General features: G+C 43.6%; 1 protein-coding gene across 2 annotated transcripts in view; it reads left to right on the forward strand.

The window, feature by feature from the left end:
• The window catches only part of PARP11 (poly(ADP-ribose) polymerase family member 11), a 56565-nt gene that overhangs the window by 22772 nt on the left and 17263 nt on the right, over window positions 1–16530 (forward strand). For both annotated transcript variants that reach the window (XM_073621254.1, XM_073621255.1), the window contains exons 5-7: window positions 852–927; window positions 7609–7681; window positions 9348–9478. In XM_073621254.1, coding sequence (XP_073477355.1) covers window positions 852–927; window positions 7609–7681; window positions 9348–9478 — 280 coding nt within the window. The remainder of the gene's footprint in view (window positions 1–851; window positions 928–7608; window positions 7682–9347; window positions 9479–16530) is intronic.

Genomic DNA, 16530 nt, shown 5'->3' on the forward strand with positions numbered 1-16530 from the left:
CGCGGCACCGGCATTGCAAGTGTGGGCATCTGGCTGTGACAGTTTGTGGCTTCACTGCATGTCCTGAATGGCCGGGCAAACTTCTGGGACCTGTGGCGTGCCCCACAAGATTGGAGGGAGGAGAAGTCGCCTAGGCAGCACGGGCGGAAGTGGGAGCTAGGTACCCACTCCCCCCCCCAAAAAAAAAGTCATGCCAAATGTGGCATGTCAGGGGGTCAGGATACCCTTAGGCAGAAGTTCCACTTTTGGGTGGAACTCTGCATTAAATAATGTATTACAATTTAACTAAACCCATTCAATTGTACACTACTAAAATGTACTGGGGACTAAAATACGACTAAAACTAAAACAATTCAGATGACTAAAACTAAAATGGCATTTTAGTTGAAAGACTATAACTAAAACTAAATCGAAATTTGATGTCAAAATTTACACTGGATGTTACTAAGAGGCAGAAAAAGACAGTAAAAAATGTCATACAATTAATAGATTACAGGGCTGTTAAGTAGTGGATGTGTATGGATTATTTTTGGAGAATAGGGATATCATTTAATGTCACTTTAGAACTATTTGAGCTCCTTTTAGAGAGATCTTGCTTCCATCATGTCCTGGATACACCATGATGGGAAATCTCTCCAAAAGGGCACAGATGCCAGTAAAAGGGAACTGTGGTTTTAGGTCTTCCAAAAGAGCCCAGTAGAATAAAAGGCTTATCTAGTAGTCTCAGTGGAGCTAAACGAGATTCAATTTGAGGTCTTGATATAAATGAAAGATTTGATTTAAAATTATTTTAAAATCACCTTCTTGTTCATTAAATACTTTTTTTTTTTTTTTTTTCCCCTCCGCTGCAGAAATGTGTCAGACCAATTTATGCAGTGGCACAAAACGGCCAGTAAAGAGAGCCCCGTTTTCAATCTCCGCATTCAGGTGATGATCACAGATATTGTATTTTCTCATGATCATGTTATACATATTTATGGTATTTCATTTTGATTTTTATTATAGTTCTAAACTTACATGTACGTACTTTGTATGTTTCCAGTGGGTCACCTAAAATAGAGTTTTTGTCAGTGGTGGATGCTGGTGAACTTAATTGCTATAGGGCATGTACAGGAGCATTACTATAAAACGCTGCATTTTCCATTCAAACACTGCGCCACCCAAACACTTGCTTTTGAATGCAAAGTGCAGCAGAAGGTTTCATTCAAACTGCTTTGCCTGTAAGGTAACCGCATCCCAATAAGACTATTTCTCAAAAAATGCAGTGCAAAGCAGGTCAAACAAACAAATCTTGGACCTTTTATCCACATTACACTATTGATATCCATTCAAATCTCCTGACCTGCATCTAATCGGTGTTATAAATATGTGACAAATATAAGGAGATAAACTCCCTTGAATGTGAGTCCTAATACTGTTCCAGTATAGGGGACTTCACTGGTGAGATTTTCCTTATCTCCATCCTTGCTGTAGGTATGGTGAGGTCAGTAAAGGTACACTCTATTCAAAACTGAAAAGTAAACCTTGAGATATTTACAGTATACATATGCCAGGAGCCCAGCCTACTGCTGAATACTTTGTTTTATTCACGTACATCTGTGCCACACCAGTCAATCCTACTCCCTTTTGTTGTTAATCTGGCAATACTGGAACACCTCTGCTTGTGGTGCTGGAACAGCAGCTGCACATTTTATTGTTGCCTTTCACATACAGAAAGGCTGATAGACTGTAAGTTTCTCGTAGCCACCAAGCAGAGTCAGACCAATTTTATAACCATTAAATAAATGGAGATGCAGGAAGCAGAGATAGAGGAAGTCATACAGTGCTGGTTTCCAGAATTATTAGTAACTCTTTATGGAGCTGTGTGAGAACTCCGTTTTATAGAGAAACTTCACTCTGGCCCTGCTTTTTCCTCCACCCATCTTCTCTTACCTGTGAAGCTGGGATCGCCTCAGAAAATATACTCCCCTGCCCAGTGAACCCAGCATTGCCCTGCTATTATTCCCTGATCAGGTGTCCCATGCCGCCATCTTGGTACATTCAGTCATCGAGAGCTTGGTTGACATTTCTGGGTTCAGGCAGCCGGACCCTCAATGACGCAAGCCAGCTTTGCCTGCCCGTCGCTCAGTTAAAGTCCTCTCGCAGCCTCCTGGGATATATGAGGGGGCAATTTGTGCTGCATACTTCATACTGCATCGTCTCTCTTGTCCCCTGTAGTACCTATTCTTTGCCACAAGATGTCCTTACTCCCCTGGATCTTACACTAAATGGGCCAGAATTCAAATACGGGGAAGATTATAATTGGTTCATTGCAATCAGATGCCAAAAAAGGTTTGCTAGTTCACCACTAGGTCTTAAAAATGTCTTTCTCTGTCCATTTAGCCTACATGCACACTGGGCTGTTAATGAATGATGCAAAAAACGTGTGCTGCACTTGTGCCATTGATTGCTAATTGCATCCCAAAACCGCCAAGCAAGAAGTGTGGTTTTTGCGAATGCAAAAAGGGGCAACAGACAAGGTAAAATGCACTGTGAAATTCAAGGCTCAAGAAAGTGCTAGAGCTTCTTTGTGTGTAGGGCAGCCCATTGAAATGAATGGGCTGCCCTGTGCACACAGTACTAAAACGTGCATGTGCGTGATGCCTAAAGTTGTGCCTATAGTAGTGTTAATAAGGAGCTTACTGTCAAGGGGCAGAAAAAAGAACATTGTGCTTCACCCAATCGTGATAGATTTAAAATACACCAGAAAAATGGGTTAAGGCATTTGAACCAGAGTCACTGGGGAAGATTTAATAAAACTGGTGTACCCAGAATCTGGTGCAGTTGTGCAAAGTAACCAATCAGCTTCTAGGTTTTAGGCTTCATACACACAACGTCTTAAAAACGAGCTGTAAAGTTAGTACAGACGCCAGGAAAAAAGCGGTGTCAATGTGAGTTTAGCTGCGCTAGCTTTCAGACGCGTTTCTCTGCCTCTATTTATAATCAATGGTTTTTTATGGGGGCCCATTGATTTGAATAGAAGTCGCACCAAGATGATCCAACTTGCGGTGCGACTTGTGTGCTGAGAATTTTGAAAGGGAACCCCGCAAAAATGCAAAAATTAAAAATTTGCGTGTGGTTCCCCCCCCCCCAAGACGATACCAGACCCTTCGGGGAACCCCCAAGCCAAAAGAAAAATGGCGTGCCCCCCCCCCCCCGAAGATCCATTCCACACCCTTATCCGAGCATGCAGCCCAGTAGATCAGGAAAGGGGGGACAAGTGAGCCCCCCGGACCACATGCCCTCAACATGAGGTGGATGCTTGCGGGGGGGGGGGGGGCTCTGTGCCCCCCACCCACCCCAAAGCACCTTGTCCCCATTTTGATGAAGACAAGGGCCTCTTCCCGACAACCCTTGCCATTGGTTGTCGGGTCTGCGGGCGGGTGCTTATCGGAATCTGGAAGCCCCCTATAACAAGGGGGCCCCCCAGATCCCGGCCTCACACCCTAGGTGAATGAGTGTGGGGTACATTGTACCCTGACCCATTCACCTAAAAAAAAAAAAAGTGTCAAAAATAAACACACTACACAGGTTTTTAAAGTATTTTATTAAAGTGGATGTAAACCCACTCTCATCCTTTCTAAACTACTGCCATAGTGGTTATATATAAGGATATACATGTATCCTTACCTGCCAAATGTCTCCCGTCTGTCTGTTATGAGACCTGAAAAACTGCAGATTCTGTGGGTGGGTCTGTTGTCTGGAGCTCGGTGGGTGGAGTTGTGATGTCAGTAGACTCCCCGCCCACCTCTACACTCCCCTTATCAACATCAATTTTCTCCTGTGTATTTCTTACACTGAACTTCTGCTATGATCACTAACATCCAGTCAAAATCCAGAAAAGTCACCACATGACTTCAGCATGCCCAATCATGCTGAGGTGTGGAGCAGCCAATCCTGGGAGTGCTGGAGAAGAAAGGAGAAGGGATGAGAATTACACATAATGCCTCTCTAAGGCTCGTGCATGAGATATGTAATTCACCTGTCACTCACAGCAGGGGGGGAAGTATTTCTCTGTCTGTCCATTTTTATCTCACTGAAAAAAGATAAGAGGATTGCTCTGAGCTGGATTAACGCTTCATGGCAAGACTGGGCACAGATGATATGAAATCCTATACTGTACAAGATACAATCCTAAATAAAAAAAAAAAAAAAAAAAAAAATTGTCGGGTTTACATCCACTTTAAGGCAGCTCCAGCTCTTCTCCCTCTTCTGGCGACGTCGTCTCCATCTGCCGGTTCTTCTCCTCTCTGCGCTGTCTTCTCCCTCCGCTGTCTTCTCACTCTTTTGCTGGGTCTTCTCCCACTGCTCTTCTTCCGTTGTTGACTCAGTGCGATCTCCTGGTGAAATGCTGGGTCCGTCGTGCCGGGGCATGATGGGGCGATGACGTCACGAGGGGTGTGGCCTCAAAATTACATCATCGGGTGGTCCCGCCCCATGCCAATATAAGTCATTACACTGGGAGATTGCATTGAGTCAACATCGTAAGGAGAACAGAGAGAAATGACCCGGCAAAAGAGCTAGAAGACAGCGAAGAGGGAGAATACATCGCCGGAGGGGGGAAAAGAAATCGGAAAAGACTAAATCGGAAGAGACGCGGAGCTGATTTAATAAATCACTTAAAATAACTCTTTTGCAGTAAATGGGTAGGGGTACAATGTACCCCATACTCATGCACCTAGGGTGGGGGGCCAGGATCTGGGGGCCCCCTTGCTAAAGGGGGCTTCCAGATTCCGATACGCCCCCGCCCGCAGACCCCAACAACCACCAGGCAAGGGCTGTTGGGAAGAGACCCTTGTCCTCATCAACATGGGGACAAGGTGCTTTGGGGTGGGGGGGTGCCCCCTGCCCTGAAGCATCCACCCCTCCCCCCATGTTGAGGGCATGTGGTCTGGTCCAGGAGGGGGAGGGCGCTTGCTTGCCCCCCCCCTTTCCTGACCTTTTAGGCTGCATGCTCAGATAAGGGTCTGGTATGGATCTTGGGGGGGACCCCCACGCCATTTTTTTGGCGTGGGGGAATTATCCTTAAGATCCATACCAGAGCGAAGTGTCTGATATCGTCTTGCGGAGGGTACCTCATGCAAAAAATTTTTGTTTACATTTTGGCGGGGGGTTTCCCTTCAAGATTCTCAGCACACAAGTCGCACCAGAAGTCTGATCATCTTGATCCGACATCTGGTGTGACTTCTATTCATATCAATGGGCTCCCATAGAGAACCATTGATTTTGAATTGAGGCAGAGAAATGCCAGACGAGGCTTAATGCTGTGTATACAGCGTTAAGCCTCGTTAAACCGCGTTTAACACCTTTTACCGGCGTCTGGTGTTTTTACAGCTCTAGCACTGGAGCCTCAGAAAAGGCTGGTCCTGGTTTTTTTTTGAAATTTAAAAATGCCAATGCCTGTTACTGCTCAAAAATGCCATGGTGTGTATTAGGCCATTGAATAACATAGAGTGGCGTTTTTAAGCTGCAAAAAAATCTCCAAAACATCACTGTAAAAACGTCCGTGTGTATGAGGCCTTATTGTCAAGGTTTAATTTAATGAGCTGAAGTTAGAAGCTGATTGGTTACTGTGCACAACTGCACCAGATTCTGTGTGCACCAATTTTAGTAAATCTCCCCCACATATCATTAAATGGTTAAGAATGAACATACTGTTGACTATAAGTGACAAATCCTCTTTAACCGCTTAAAGACGTCCATCAATTTAAAAAGGGTATGCGCGCGATTGTGTGAGCGCAACCCTGTACTATCAGTGGCGGCGTGTCACGGAGACGCCACTCGCTACCGAGGGGGGCGAACGGCTATTGGGCATGGCTGTTTACCACGTGATCGGCCGTGATGAAGTCACGGCCGATCACAGATGGTACCGCCCCACTTTGCACGGAGCGCTGCGTGTGCACGTCGGTGTCGGCGTGTTCCTAGGAACAGCTCGTCACCGATGCTGGTAAATCACTGTTTACCACGTGATTGGCTGTGATCTTTTCACAGCCGATCACTAAATGTAAACATAGAGCGGTAACGAGATGTTACCGGGTTCTCCTCCTCACACACCGATCGTGTGTGAGAAAGAGATTGCGGTAACATCTCGTTACCGCTTACAGTGTGCACCAATCACACTGATTGCGCCCCCCCAATAAAGAGGACCTGTCACCACCCATCTGCGTACCTGTCACAGCTCATCTGCGTACCTGTCACAGCTCATCTGCGTACCTGTCACAGCTCATCTGCGTACCTGTCACAGCTCATCTGCGTACCTGTCACAATTCATCCGAGTACCTGTCACAGTTCATCCGAGTACCTGTCACAGTTCATCCGAGTACCTGTCACAGTTCATCCGAGTACCTGTCACAGTCCATCTGAGTGCCCGAGCACCTGTCACAGTCCATCTGAGTGCCCGAGCACCTGTCACAGTCCATCTGAGTGCCCGAGCACCTGTCACAGTCCATCTGAGTGCCCGAGCACCTGTCACAGTCCATCTGAGTGCCCGAGCACCTGTCACAGTCCATCTGAGTGCATCTTCATTTTTTTTCCACTTTTTCCAAAAACTTGGGGAAAAAATGAACCATTCAAAAGACCCATTATGCCTCATAGATTATACTTTGGGGTGTTTACCTTCCAAAATGGGGTCATTTTGTGGGCAATTCCATTGTCCTGGTGCTCCAGGGCCTTCAAAAGTGTAATAGGTGGTTGAGATATGAGATGTGTCATTTATGTTCGTAGAACGCCTGAAAGTACTTCAATGTTGGGCCTCTGTATGTGGCCAGGCTTTGTAAAAGTCTCACACATGTGGTATCGCCATACTCGGGAAGAGTAGCAGAATGTATTTTGGGGTGTAATTTGTGGTATGCATATGCTGTGTGTGAGAAATAACCTGATAATATGACAATTTTGTGAAGGAAAAAAAAAGAAAAAAAAATTTTAATTTTGCAAAGAATTGTGGGAAAAAATTACAACTTAAAAAAACTCACCATGCTACTTACGAATGCCTACTTTCTAAAAAGGGGTAATTTGGGGGGTATTTGTACTTTCCTGACTTGTTAGTGTCTCAAGAAATTAGATACACCTGATGTACTGAAGGCCTGATCAGATGTGATCAATTTTCAGTGATTGGCACCATAGTTTGTAGACTGTATAACTTTCACAAAGACCAAATTAATATACACTAATTTGGGTTATTTTTACCAAAGCTATGTAGCAGTATAAATTTTGGCCAAAATTTATGAAGAAAAACTACTAATTTGCAAAATCTTATGACAGAAACAAAGAAAAAGGTGTTTGTTTTTTTTCACGAAATTTAAGTTTTTTTTATTTATAGCACAAAAAATAAAAAAACCACTAGTGGTTAAATACCACCAAAAGAAAGCTCTATTTGTGTGGAAAAAAGGCGCAAATTTCATATGGGTACAGTGTTGCATGACTGAGTAATTGTCATTCAAAGTATGAGAGCGCTGAAAATTGGTCTGGTTAGGAAGGGGGTGTAAGTGCCCTGTATTGAGGTGGTTAACTAACATACAATTGGTACTTACATGTGTGTTTTTTTTTTTTTTTTTTTTTTTGTCACAACAGTTATATCTGTGACAATGGATCGATCCCGTTACCATCCCACTGGGAGCATGTGAACAGCGCCCAGCCTTATCAGGTAGATACTAAAGTTCTCTCTATTTACAGTGGCTGCACTTTTGTAAACAAGCATGTAAGGTTATAGTGGTTTCTAAAAAAAAAAAAAAAAAAAAAAAAGGGATATCTAGAAGTGCATAGTAAAATAAAATAAGAAATATAGGAAAATTTTAAGTTCATAACTTTCCTTCAGCCATAAGAAAAAGTACAAAATCATTGATCTGAAGGATAATGGATTACTTGAAGTGAGTTTCCTGCAGGAGGGTAAGCTGTACACCAACTGCAGCAACCATACCAGCAATCACAAAAAATATATATCTACTTACATTTATGTAATCAAAATAAAAAATCAGCTGGGTGAATTTTACTCCATGTATGAGTACCCTGGTCGTACAGAAGTCGACCTACCAATTGACTTCTGTACAATTTTTTTTTGGGGGGGGGGGGGGGGGGGGTTTAATAAAGCCTGCTGCATGAACCGAAAAAAAAAAAAAAAAAAAAAAAGGATCTATCATGTATTTGGCTGCCTAAGAAAGCAAAATAGAGCCTCAGTAATCACAGAGTGGGATCATCACATCTCAGAATGCAGTATAGTGACAGGTCTGGGAACTTGCCCAGTGGCACAGCCTCAACCAGAAGCCGGTAATTAGAAGTGGCCAGCAGTAGCAGTGAAACCACACAATGGGGGGGGGGGGGGGGGGGACATCACAGATAGTAAATACATTTTTTTTTTTTTTTTCTCTCTTTTTCTCACTTTATAAATTGGAGAAGCCACATTATAATTATTGTTTAATTCACGTTTGTAGTTGGAGGAAGGAGTTGGAGCAATTAATAACAAGGATAGGGGTGGATGGAAGAACTATAGATTTTGATAAGGTTTTTTTTTTTTTGTTTGTTTTTTTTGTTTTTTTTTTTTTGTGGTAATTTATAAACCTCGGTAAATGGGATATGTGGGGTAATGTGTAGTCTTGCTATTGGGTTGAATGTAGGGGTATAGTATGTTGTATAAATGATGTATTATATAAATGAATAAAATTTTGATTATTAAAAAAAAGAAACCACACAATGGGTAGGAACTGGGAGCCCTCCTGCGCACAGCACACTCTGAGTGCAGTCTGGAGATCCACAGGCTTGTCTGTCCCTCTACTGCACTCTGAGATGTGATGATCCCATTCTATCATTATGAGGCTGAATTTTGCTTTCTTAGTCAGCCCATAAATGATTACTTTTTTTTTTTTTTTTTGGTTCAAGAAGTGGGTTGAATAAAAAAAATATGAGCAGATTCCACCTTCCACACATTTGAGGCATATGGGGGGAATCCCTCCCCCGATCTATTGTATTTTGACAGTGGGAAGATTTCCTTGCCTTCAGAATACACTGATCAGCACTGCCAACTATAGCTGGCAGCATTGATCAACTGGCATTTAAGCAGCAGGCTGGTTGTACAGAAGTAAATTGATCGACATCTGTACAACCAGGGTTGCCCATACATGGATAGAAATTGGTCTGGTCCCTGTTGAACTGGCCAAATTTCGATCCATGTATAGCCAGCTTAATATGTCTTTTGTGATTAAAATGTTTGTTATCGACACCGCTCTGCACTCTCCCTTTTCTGTTTAACTATTTTGAAACTACACTTTTGTGCTTGAGTTACTAGCTAATTAAATGCATATGGTTTCTTTTTTCAGCTCATCCCCATAATCAAGGTATGCAATGAATATAAAGAAGTAGCCAGCCTGTTTGGACAGTCTATGGACCAGAACCGCATCACAAAGATTCTACGATTGCAGAATCTGGATCTGTGGGAATTTTACTGCCGGTAAGCTGCATTACAGTGCTGTAAAATGTTTGACTTACATTAGCCATGTACTCTTTCAGCTAAGCTGCCCTATTTATTTCCTCCTCCTTCCACAATATTAAAGATCTGCCATTCTTTATATTGCAGGGCTTATAAATATCTTTTTTTAATTTTTCTTTGCTTGAACCTTCCTTAATTCTCACCTCACACTTCAGCCTACTCCAGTAGCTTCCTGGGAGGGATACCTATGTCACATATCCCAGGAGGCAGTAGTCCTGGGGAGGGTAACTTTGTGAGATCTTGCTCTTACACCATGGCAATCAGATTGTTTGTAGCTATCTCTGTGGACCATAGAACACCTCTCTTTAGTCCTAACACACTTCCTGTACTAGGGTGACAATGCTGCTCCTCCATAGATACTTTATGGTGAGTGACTAAGCCACCTTAGGGAAGGAAATGTGTTACTGGCAGGACCATCAGGTGAAAAAAAAATATAACAAATCTTGAAAACTTAAAACAGTTGCAGCAACCTCATCTAAGATACCAGTAAGCCACAGTATGTTACGCTTTTGTCCTGAGCTTAAATACACTTAAGATCGGGGCTGTAGTGCAGCAAAATTCAGTAGCATGAATCTACACCAGGGTTCACAGGGATGTGCAATTGGTTGCAACAAGAAAGCCTGTACAAACGAGTGACAGGCACCATGGGCTGTCCACAATTGGTTTGCATGCAGCAGTTTACATGCAGTTAGGGACAGATGAGCAGCCCAGGAGTCAAACCGATCAAACCAAAGCTTTCAAATGGGAAGTGGTCACTTTTTATTCACATGGTTTATACTATTGACGGACACGCTTGATGTTAAAAACCCTTTCATGACTAAGCCTATTTTTAAAATTTTGGTGTTAAAGTCCGTATTTTTTGCTAGAAAATTACTTAAAACCCCGAAACATTTTTTATATATAATATGTATATGTATGTATGTATGTATGTATGTATGTATGTTTGGGGGTTCTAAGTAATTTTCTAGCAAAAAATACGGACTTGTGATTTGTGCAGCAGTGTTTTAAACGCAAATTTTTTGGGAAAAGGGACACTTTCATGAATTTAAAAAAATCCAAACAGTAAAGTTACCCCAATTTTTTTGTATAATCTGAAAGATGATGTTAAGCCGAGTAAATAGATACCAAACATGTCACGCTTTATAATTGCACGCACTCGTGGAATGGCGACAAACTATGGTACCTAAGAATTTCCATAGGCGACACTTTAAATTTTTTTTTTACGGTTACCAGGTTAGAGTTACAGAGGAAGTCTAGTGCTTGCGGCGATACCTCACATGTGTGATTTGAACACCGTTTACATATGCGAGCGCGACTTCCGTATGCGTTTTCTTTGCTGCGCGAGCTCACGGGGACGGGGGTGCTTTTAAAAAAAAAATAATAATTTTTTCTTATTTATTTTATTTTTTTTTTATTTATAAATTGTGTTTAAAAAATAAAAAATAAAAACTGATGACTTTTATTGCTGTCACAAGGGTAAACATCCCTTGTGACAATAATAGGTGGTGACAGGTACTCTTTATGGAGGGAACGGGGGTCTAAAAGACCCCAAATCCCTCCTTTGCACTTAAAAGTATTCAGATCGCTGAAAACGGCGATTTTGAATACTGTGTATTTTTTTAAAACCAGCGCCATTGGCAGCCGAGTAAACGGGAAGTGACGTCATGAAGTGACGTGTTTACATATAGGAGGCTGGAATGAAGCCGCCCACGGCTTCATTCCAGCCCGCCCCCAGCTGACTGGTCACCGGGCCTCCCGATTGAACGGGAGGCCCGGTAGAATCGGCAGGAGGCGGCGGGAGGGGGGACGTCCCCTCCCGCTATTCCGGTATAACAGCCGAGCGGCTTTTAGCCGCATTGGTTGTTATACTCAGATAGGCAAGCGCCCCCTCTAAACAACGGTACCGGGATGATGCCTGCAGCTGCGGGCATCTTCCCGGTATAACCCCTGAAAGCCGAGTACGCACATCTGCGTACGCTCGGTGGGAAGGGGATAATAAGTAACACACAGGTTTCATGGCTGCCTACAGGAGAAATAGACACCAGGCACATAGAAAACCGAATGGATGTCTCCATCCCTTCTGCCATATTTTTTATTAAATTGGAAGATTTTTTTTTATCAGCAGCTACTGGTAGATTCAGGCCGGATATTGTAAATCCTGAAAGTGTTTTTCCAGTTAGCCAATGAGTGCAGGTTTCCCCTGTTCATTAAGGTTGAACTTGATCCATAACAACTTGACAAAAAATAATGCCCTTCAGTAAAGAACATACATTACACATTAATAATTATGCTGCCAAAATTAGCATGTGTTGTAAATTGCCTCCAGCATTGTTCCTATTTCTTCTTGCTGGAGCCCCTGAACAGCAGTAAATCATAAAGTGGAACTAAACCCATTGAGTTACCGGTTTTAAAAAAACGTTCTTGGAATTCCTGGAATGCCGGGATTGCTAACTGTGGCAATGGCTGGTGTCCTAACTGATCACATGTGCAGCACCATGGCAGTTGCAGATTAAACGGAAGCAGCTTCCTTGGCTTTAAAGAATAGGAGGGTTTAATTAGGCTTTAAGGCTGTTAGCAGATCGGCCTCTACAAACTCAGCAATACCTAAAAATGGAGAGCAACTGAGCATGAGCAGAATGAGACAGTGTGTTACTGGATTTTACACAATAACAAAAAAATAATCGATCAAGCTTCGAGGGTCATAGCTTGGCAACCTGGGGTCACAGAGAAGTACTACCCCACCACTGGTCAATTTGGGGCTCCTGGGACCAATGGTTCCGGAGATACGAGGCTCCTTGTGCAGCCTGTCAGAAGCTACATACAGAGTGGCCAGTTTAAGTACAAGCTGGCATACGCTGTCTGCAGCAGACAGAGGATGAGCTCTCAGTGCCTCTCACTTCTTGTCGGAAGCACTGAGCTCAATGGACAGCTTGGACCAATGGTAAAGTACCGTTGGCCCCAGCTGTCCAATAAAAATGCTGCAATGGAGGCTGTCCTCACTGCAGTGTCATAGAAGGGGGTATTTGTCTAAAAGACAGATGCTCCCTTCCAGCTTGGCCCTCTTAAAGAGGTTGTAAACCTCTCTGTGGAAGTTGCACCTATAGGTAAGCCTATAATAAGGCTTTACCTATTGGTGCTGTAAATATCTCCTAAACGTGCACCGTTTAGGAGATATTTACTGCATTTTGCTCAGATGATGTCATCTGCGCATGCGCTGTGAAAAAACTGCCCCCCACGCCGTTTCTTCACGAGCGAGTGCTGTGACTGGCAGGTCCCGTTACGTCACCTGGCTCCAGACAGTCACAGAGCTGGAGTCCGCGGCCCCGGAATGAAGAGGGGCGAACGTGGATGCGGCCTGCAGCGGGGATGGCGCGGGCTTTGTTTTCAGGTAAGTATCACATAATGTCCCACAAAACGCCAAAATGTCCCATAAGCCACATTTAGTGCAGCCAATTGAAATCAAGCATCCTGCCCTATGCGTGTCACAGGAAAAACGAGCCACAAAATGTGCGCTCCCACTATGCTAGATGTGAATGAGGCCTGAAAGTGAAATTGTTGCGTTAACACAAGAACAATGAGGCACCATTCACATCTGTGTGTTTCTTGCAGTTTAAAAATGCGCTGCACCAAAAATTGCTGTAAAAAACGCACCAAGCTCCACTCTTAAAAAAAAAATGTTCTGAAGCATCTTTGGGGCGATTGTTGCATGTAGGGCAGCCCATTCAGGTCGGTGGGCTACCCTATGTGTGATGAGTGAAAATGCTCCAAAGCTCCAAGTTCCCGCTATGCAGAGATGTGAAAGAGGCTTGACAGCTGAGTGTTTCTGTCCACTTCCTCCTATGTACTTGTATAAAGATGGCCATACACTATGCAATCTGATTGTATATTGTGTATTTAGTGAGAAGGGCGATCACTGATTGCATTTCATTATTAAAAACGTGCAGCTGGGAATGGGTGTTGGGTAGGTAGTAGGGTGGATGATACAGGGTGTGTGCTAATGAGGTCAGCTGGTCAACTCCTTCCTGTGTCATGGCCTATAGTCTGATTAGGAAGCAAGGCAGTACTAATGGATTTGTTTGGAAACATTGATGAGGACAGGTGAGGTAAGTGTCTATAGATGGAAAGCTTTAATATTTTTGCAAAAAAAGTACATTAATGCTATATTGGTGCATAGGGGAGCTAAAATTTAGAAAAAAAAGGGTGAACTTAAGTTCTTGACCAGTTTCCCATTTCATGGTGAACGGTTATTTGGAGACAATCTGGATAGGTATATCCAAAGAATTTCTAATGGGAAAAGTTCCCTTTTACCGGTTAAAAAGAAGTTTAAGCATTTTTTCTTTTAAAATGTGCTTCTTCTCCGGTGCCAGGGGCATCAGTCTCCAGGCAGTCATGATGGCCTCCACCGTCAGGTTCAAGAGGTAAACCTCAGGGTCAGTCCCAGGGCCAAAAGAGGACCTGGGGGAGGAAACCCACAAAACAAAATACTAAAGCCCCTTTATGAAGGGGCACCCCTGCTCGCTCGAGTGGGGGGAAGGCTTCTACAGTTTCAAGGGTCTGTCAGGAACAATGTCAAGACAGATGGGTGGCTTCCTCATTATCTCTAGGTTACAAACTAGAGTTCCGAGGGTTCCCGTCTCCTCGTTTTCTCAGGTCAAACGTTCCCAGAGATCCAGTGAAAAAGAAGTCATTCTTTCTAGCTTTGGATCATCTCTTGTCTCAAACAGTAATATCGGTGGTCCCCTTGGAAGAGCAAGGATTAGGGTTTTTATTCAAACCTTTTCACGATTCCAAAATCAAACGGGGATGTCGGACCCATTTTAGATCTCAAAGATCTAAACCAGTTTTTGAATATCCGTTATTTTCGCATGGAGTCAATCCAATCAGTAGTCTCCATCCTACAAGGGGGAGAACTTCTGCCGTCAATCGACATCAAGGATGCTTTTCTCCATGTGCCTATTTTCCCTGCTCACCAGAAATTTCTACGCTTCAAGGTAGAAAATCTTAATTTCCAGTTGGTAGCTCTTCCTTTGGTCTAGCTACTGCACCTCGAGTGTTTACAAAGGTCCTCCTCCTTTAACCAGGTTAGGGGCTCAAGGTATAATGATACTAGCCTACTTAGACGATCTACTCTTGATAGATCAATCGTTACCCCGCTTAAAACCAAAGTTTGGTCACCGCAGTCAGCTACCTGGAATACCTAGGTTGGATTCTCAACCTAGAAAAATCCTCCTTAAAACCATCAAGGAGATTGCAGTACTTGGGGCTGATCATAGCTACAGCTCAGAAGAGGGTGTTTTTGCCCCAGGAAAGGATCAGTTCCATAAGGGAACTGATTCAGTTGATCAAAACAAAGAAGAATCCTTCTATTCAACTTTGCATGAAATTGTTGGGAAAGATGGTGGCTTCTTTCAAGGTCGTTCCTTATGGCAGTTTCATTCAAGACTGCTGCAAAACAGTATCCTGTCAACTTGGAACAAGAAGGTCCAAGCTCTGGACTTCCCAATGCGTTTATCTCCCAAAGTGCGTCAGAGCCTCAATTGGGGGTTGATATCCAAGATTCTTCAAAAAGGGAAGTGCTTTCTACCAGTTACCTGGAAGGTGGTAACAACAGATGCCAGCCTTCTGGGCTGGGGAGCAGTCCTGGAAGAAGCATCTGTCCAAGGGAAATGGTCCAAATCAGAGATGACCTTGCCCATCAATATTCTAGCGATTAAATTACAGTATGCCTGGCCCTGGAGGCCTGGACGCTCAGTCTACGGAATTGTCCTGTCAGGATCCAATCCGACAATGCCACAGCTGTGGCCTATATCAATCACCAAGGGAGCACGAGAAGTTTTGCAGCCCAGAGAGAGGGGAATCATATTCTATCTTGGGAAAACAACATTCCTTGCCTATCAGTAATTTTCAGGTTCTGCTGCTTCCGCGCCTTCTCGCAGGATCAAGCAAGAAGGGAAGGAAGGGAAGGAGGTGATTCTTGTGGCCCAGGAGATCTTGGTTTGCCGAGATCGTAAAAATGGTGGTAGGAGACCCTTGGACCCTACCGCTATGGCCAGACCTTCTCTCGCTAGGTCCGGTATTCCAGCCTACCTTACAAACGCTAAATTTAGCGGTTTGGCTATTGAGACCCACATTCTAAAAGATCGTGGACTGTTAGCTTCAGTAGTTTCTACTAGGTTAATGCTAGGAAGCTGGCCTCTGGAGTAATATACTATAGAATCTGGAAGGCATATGTCTCCTGGTGTGAATCCAGGGGTTGGCACCCCAGAAAATATGTCATAGGTAGGATCCTTGAAATCCTACAGATAGGATTAGAAATTAAGCTGGCCTTGAGTACTATCAAGGCCAGATGTCGGCTTTATCTGTGTTTTTTTTTTTTTTTTTTTTTCAATGACCACTTGCTTCACACTCTCTGGTTCATAACTTTATTCAGGGGGTAATGCGGATTAATCCTCCAGTCAGGTCACCCCTGCACCCTTGGGACTTAATTTAGTCCTGTCTGCTTTACAGAAGCAGCCTTTTGAGCCAATATGAGATATTCCCTTGGTCCTCTTGACGAGGAAAAATACGTTTCTTGGTTGCCATATCTTCTGCAGGAAGAGCATCAGTATTGACTGCTCTTTCTTGTAAAGAGCCATATTGGTTTATTCATAGGGATGAGGTTGTATTGCGGCCTCATCCTGAATTCCTACTGAAGGTAGCATCGTTTATTTATTTAAACCAGGATATTGTTCTGCCTTAATTTCTTTCTCGTACATCACGGGACACAGAGCCTCAGTAATAACTGATGGGTTACATAGGGTATCACTAGGTGATTGGACACTGGCACACCCTAACCAGGAAGTTCAACCCCCTATATAATCCCTCCCCTTACAGGGATACCTCAGTTTTTTAGCCAGTGTCTTAAGTGTTGGACGTGTAAAGATGTCCTGTGCTGAGCTCCAAAGGGAATATCCTATATCCTATACTGGGGCAAGCCAGGCGAACCAGATCCATTTCAAGGTGTCCTTTCTAGG

This window comes from Aquarana catesbeiana, linkage group LG03 (assembly GCF_042186555.1).
Source record: "Aquarana catesbeiana isolate 2022-GZ linkage group LG03, ASM4218655v1, whole genome shotgun sequence".
NCBI lineage: Eukaryota > Metazoa > Chordata > Amphibia > Anura > Ranidae > Aquarana > Aquarana catesbeiana.